The sequence below is a fragment of the Cephus cinctus genome, unplaced genomic scaffold (genome assembly GCF_000341935.2).
Source record: "Cephus cinctus unplaced genomic scaffold, Ccin1 Ccin1_scaffold0227, whole genome shotgun sequence".
Taxonomy (NCBI): domain Eukaryota; kingdom Metazoa; phylum Arthropoda; class Insecta; order Hymenoptera; family Cephidae; genus Cephus; species Cephus cinctus.
This window is the reverse complement of record NW_014332943.1, coordinates 215,353-221,596: the sequence shown is the minus strand read 5'-3', so window position 1 is coordinate 221,596 and position 6,244 is coordinate 215,353. Positions and strand designations below refer to the sequence as shown.

The window sequence follows — 6,244 nt, the reverse complement described above, 5'->3', positions numbered from 1 at the left end:
GGCCGCAGCAGCAGCCGCCGCCGTCGCAGCCGCTGCCGCCGCCTCGACGACCATCGACGCCACCGCCACTACTAGTACCACAAGCACCTCCTGTAATAACGGCACCACGGCTCTGGGCTCTCCCACACTTTCCTACCCACTCAACTTGAACTTGATACAGCATCATGGGGGTGGCGGTGCTAATGGAAGTGGTTCTGCCACTTCCGGTCTTATGACACACCAACAATCCCATCATCACCATCACCATCACCAGCAGCTCCATCACCACCCCCATCAGCATCAGCATCATCAGCAGCAGCAGCAGCAGCAGCAGCAGCACCATCATCACCAGCAGCAGCAGCAGCAGCAACAGCATCATCTTCACCAACAACAGCAACAGTCTCAGCACCATCACCAGGCTCAGAACTCTTATACGGTTACCCAGAATCCTGGTACACCGGGAAATGCACAGACACCATCACCCTCGTCCCCGTCACCTGTACATAGTATGTAGGCTCATGAGCCTTAAAGTCCTCCCCCCACCCTCACCCCCCCCCTTCCCGTAGACCCTAACTCCAAAGTCCGTGTCGCCGGAAGCGCTTTGATCACCGAGGACATTGGATACCACCTCTCTAACTTACTACCGATCTTATGTGTAAATATTATACATAGTGCGCGAGAGATGATATTATATTTAATGCGATATAATATTGTATAAAATTCACAGAGGACACACACCCACGCACATACACGGCTGTACCATACACCAATATCAGGCACTCGCGTCCCCTAAATTATCCTCTAGAATCCACGGGGCCACATCTGACTGCCGTACCTGAGCTGTCGGCAAACCTCGGGATTAGTATTGCGATTTCCTTGTACGTAATAATTGCACAGGGATTCAATTTCGAGCCCATCTTATCGCGAATCTGATAATCCTCCGTGAAGATGTACGTAGTCGCGGGGTGTGTATTAAGATGAAACTAATGCAGGGAGGATTGTAAGTAGTAAGAAAATGCTTAGATCGAAATAAAAAAAGGCCCATGACACTCGAGAACAAAAAGGTCATCACCGAAGAAGTAGCGGTGAGGTCCCCCTTCCCATATCATGCCCGGTTTTCCCCCTTTTAACAGCTAGTATCTTACTACTGCTATTATTGCGAATAATTATTAATGAGATATTTACTTATTACGAACAATTAATTAATTATTAATTATTATTATAGTATTATTATAAATATTATGAATTCAGTTTAAAGAGAGATCCTGAGGAAAAATAAACGATGCTTTTGTGAGTAAACGTGCCAATTTCACTCTTATACGTCTGCACGCTCGTCACTATATTTTCCTTCTCGAATTTTATCCCTTCTTTCACCTAATCCCTTAAAACATTCTTTTTTCTTTCGTTTCCCAGTAAAAAGCACTTACAGGTCGCCCTTCCTCTCTTCCACGTTCTCCCACGATTTGACTTCCTTAAGAAAAAAAAAAATTCAGCGCATACCCAACCAAGAGTATATATGTATATTCGCAAGGGTAATAAAGGCAAAAAGCCAGGGGTCGGTACCAATGCGGCAGCAATATCGTACGGGCCGTTAGGTTCCGGATTCTCCGAGCCATGAAATGTCCCGTCATAACATCAACCCCCGTTTTTCTACCACTACAACCATCAGCCACCAGCAGTAACTGCCAACCAGGAGCAGTAAGCAGTACAACCCCAAAGAGGAGAACTCACCCCATCATCCTCATATCCCACATCCACGAAGAAGTCTTCACAGGCTGCCTTATTGAGAATTCTAGTCAAAAGTACCGATAAATAAGTATATAAGATGGCCGCTATGTTATATGTCAAAGTTATTATAAAACCAACTGTATCGCTGCGATTTATTACCAGTGTCTAATCAACTGTTTGTATTAGCATGGCCGTGCACGTTTCGTTACAAACTGATTACTTTAATTTGCCTTGGAGGATGAATTCGGTGGGACAAATATAATTTTAATACGGCGTCTGCCAAGTCATCCTCGACTCAGTGGGCTGACTTTGAGGTTCACCAGGACTCACCAAGATAATCGAGTGCTCCGCATTATTAGCGGGAATGACTCGGCTCGTCATCGTCCCTTTTTATCCCCCCGACATTCGATAACCCATGGCCTTGCTACAGCCAACGCGCCACCTTTCATATACCTAGCTGTTGGTACATGCCCACCTTCCACGAGGTGCATCACTGCGTGTACGTAACACACAGAGAACTACTGACAGCAGGACCTGCGTTGTGCCTTCTACGGGAATAAATAATTTCCCAGAATTGCCCTGGCACCGTAAAGCGGATCAATATGGCTGAGATTACGAAATAAGATCGTTATGCAAAGCAACGGTCTTTTGGGGATGGCACTGGGACGGGATAGGACGGGGTGATTCGCAGGGGTCGTCCCCAAGAGTCGAGCCAATTCGTGGGGGGTGCGGTTAATGTCAGGACTCTCGATCCCGCATACGGTAGTAGAACCGTTCCAGGCTGGCTTCTCGGTGATTTAACCAAGGAGGGTGAAACGTTTGTTATTCAATTTGCAACCCCCAAGCCACCGTACCAGCCACTGTTCGCAAATGCTCACCCTCTACATTTGCCTGTCGGCGATTTCGACTACCCTTAACATTCTCGCCCCATAAGCCGGGACTAACTCACCGTACTTATCTCCTTCGCGAGAGCATCTTTCCAGTTGTTTATTATATCCAATTGATATTATCTCATTTAAATCAAGCACAATGATTTTATTGGTCCATTGGGATGCTGTGGCTAGATTTTTCTTTAACATCTTTCTCATTTTTCAGGAGCATGATATATGTATATCTCACAAGCTGTGTGTCACTGAATATAATTATTTTAAATTGATGTTTTAATTTTGAAATTCATTTTCTAACTTTTATCCGTCTAAAAGAAAAGTTTATCATTTTCGAAATACTGGGTCATCGCTCGTGAGATTCTCAAGGATCTTCTCATAGATTCTCTTGGTTTTCAATCTTGGCAGAGTGGCAGGTCTGGTCGCGAGACCTATCGCCATGACAAAAGGCCCTAACAAGCCGGTAGGCATATGGTTAGCAGCACCCACACGTCCTATTCGTAACATGCGTAGGCGTATACGTTCCTATAACACATATGTGTATATCGAAGAGTGACGTGAACATACATGGAACGCGGCACGCGTCCAGTTACCAAAGCGCCGCCCTCTAGAGAAGGACCTCCACGAGTAACCACGGCGGCTCCTTCAGAGGTTACACTGGGGCCTGTTCAGGATAGGGCCTCATGACTCCTCCAGACCAACTGCCTATATTAAGGCAGCTTCTGCTAAGAGAGGACTCGAGTGCGCACTCGAGTCGAGAGTTTCTAGAATGAGAAACTCGCGTAAATTATCCTCGAATTAGCCACGCCGTCTATGGAGAGAGCCTTTAGAAAGAAATTTATAAATTTTTGCCAATCGCATACCGAGGAACGACGGCTTGTTAAAATAATTATAATATATATCGTAATTAAAAGAGATATAAAAGTGAATTAATTAGTTGGAAAATTTTATTTTTTTTACCCTAGCAATTATTGTATACTAACCCCACTTTCCGGTGTCACATAAGCATGTATAAAATTGCCATAAGGGTCAAACAACACCGTTCGGACACTGGTCATATCCCTACGTAACGTGACACTATGATCCCATTACTGACGATTCGCGTTAATTGCTCGTTGTTAAAGGTCATCAAAGTATCTGGTTGGTCGATACGAGACTCGGAGAGGGTGTCACCGGTGTCCTCAATGACGCCAGCGCATATTTCACCGTCGGCCAATCGACTTTAGCCACAATAACTTCGTTATCAGAATTTACCCTAATTGAGTTCTGTCTCGGACTGGCTTACCCAGTAGGATCGTTAAGCGCGCCGCCGATTGTTAATAATTGAACTGCATTAATTAGAATGACCCCAGTAAAGGGTTGTTGACAATATATCGTAAGTCAATAAAAAAAAAACGGTGCGCGCACTGACAAAGGTTCAAATTTTAATTTAATACCAGTTATCTGTCCTCTAAGACTTCAACAAAGTGTTATAACCTATAATGAAGAAACATCAAAGGAGACTATTTATTATACCAATTATTAGACAAAATGAGCAAAGAAGTTCACATTAAAAAATACATCGGTACAAGACCAAACAGTGACAAATCACGTCGGTAGACTCCAGGATTAATTTTAACCAGTTTTGACGTACCCAGCCCGAGTCCCACGACGTGTTAACGTCCCCACGTCATATTTCGGCGTAGTACCGACGCCTGTCGCAAGACGTCGATTTATCGTCGACGTTCCCGCACGCAAACATCTTTAAAGGAAAACTTACTCAGACATTCAACCAAAGACCCCAGACCCGCACAATCCATCAGCCACATAATATCTCCCAACGATGACTCGTAAAAGTCAATTCGATTGAACGTCAAGGATGACGTTGACGAAATCGCTTCGCGTATAATAAAGAGTAAAGGAGAATCTATATAAAGTAAAGGGGGATATAAAAAAATATATAAAAAAAAATAAAATAAAGACAAAGACCCTAAAGAAACTATCGGCGAATACAAACCCGAATCTCCCCTTATCTCACGACCCCGAAAAACTCAAACGACAAACTGCGCATGCGCACGTACGATCGACCGATAATTTTACGGAACATTGACTAGGAATTCTGAGAATGTATGGAAATTAGTCCAGGATCTCTTTCGAGTTCCTTTGGTTAATTGATACGTCTAAACACTACGACTTAGCGAGAATAACGTATCGCGCCTGAGAAATCATTCTCACGTGTCATCAGCGCTCTTTCTTCGTATGGTCTGTTCTAGTGCTCTTGCATATGTGGCAATGGATATATATATATGTACACAACCGTTACTGTACATCTGTCACGTGGTGTGTCTCGTGTGATTTAGCGGCTCTGCTTCCTGGCGATCTAGTTAACACCAACGTTCCCTTTAACCACGGGCCATCGCAACATGACTAATACCTTCTTGCACGTATTTTTATCCAGATTCTTTAGAATGCTCACCCGGTATATACTAAAACTACGCTATATACTAAAGTGCTAACGTGACAAATAAAAACCCTTTGACAATCTCATGTCATCTACGTCATTCATTTTCTTTAAGGATAACCATGTGAAAATATTTTAAAGTCATAAGGTTATGTATATAGTATATGTATACATGTATGGGTAAATATTATTTATCGATTTTGTCACATTTTAAAAATTGACACAAGGCTTTTGATTGGTGAGACAGTAGGAATTTGTTTGATTCGAAGAATTTGGGTGAATACAAATAATGTAGGAGGTCGTTAAAAAATAATTGGGGTGTCGGTTAAAATTGACTTTAAAAAAAAAAATTTTCTATGTCTTTTATTAATGCAGAGTTATTGCATTATTCAGAGTAACAAAGTAGCTTCTCGAAAATCTTCAGAGAATACCCAGGCTGATTTAACTGGACGCGAAGAAGAAGTTTAATTGAATGGAATAACAAGGTACGAGGCGATAATAAAGACGTCACTTTTGAATCGTACTAATTATATTGCTTGATGAAATATTTCGTTCCTGGAACCTTCCTCGTATCCTTCCTCATCCGAAAGTAATAATAAAATTAAGACGGCGTCTATCGACTTTTTGCTTTTAAATCAAGTATCAATAAAATTTCAAAAATCCTGCCAATAACGATACAAGATTTTTTTACGATAAAATCAAAAATATTTTAAGTATCAAATCCACGGATTCATCGATTTCTAGATATGGACCACAAGGAGGATGAAAGTATCACGTGAATATATCAAGTATCCTACTGGTGCGCGAACACGCGTGTAATGTAGCTAGTTAAGGGTTGACACGCTGTGGATGATCCGATGTCACGGTGAAATCCGATAGTACCAGGATGATGGGATGCTGCGTTGTATTAAAAAAAATTTTTTTAACCAGAGTGGTTGAAAAATCCCGAGACACCTCAGCCTGTACGCCGTATATAACACAGCGTCGAAAGAGTTCCTGTCGAGCTAATAATCCACTCCTCTTCCACCTCCTCTTCTACTTCCTCTTCTGCTCTCAGCATCTCCCGTTTCCTCTCCTTTCATCCTATGGACCAAACGAGCGCAGTGTAGGCATCTCAAACCAGGCATTACGCACATTACGCATTCTCCGCGTCGTCCCGTGATCCTCTAAGCACGTGTCTGGCGTCGAATGTCACAGAGGGCCAATCCGCCCG

At 42.9% G+C, this 6,244-nt stretch overlaps 1 protein-coding gene across 4 annotated transcripts in view; it reads left to right on the top strand.

Annotated features, from left to right (window-relative positions):
* The window catches only part of LOC107265504 (transcription factor Sp9), a 20,053-nt gene extending 18,775 nt beyond the window's left edge, over positions 1-1,278 (top strand). For all 4 annotated transcript variants that reach the window (XM_025082772.1, XM_015735012.2, XM_025082773.1 and 1 more), the window contains exon 4: positions 1-1,278. In XM_025082772.1, the coding sequence (XP_024938540.1) occupies positions 1-493 (493 nt within the window). In that variant the 3' untranslated portion in view covers positions 494-1,278.
* The last annotated feature ends 4,966 nt before the right edge of the window (positions 1,279-6,244 follow it).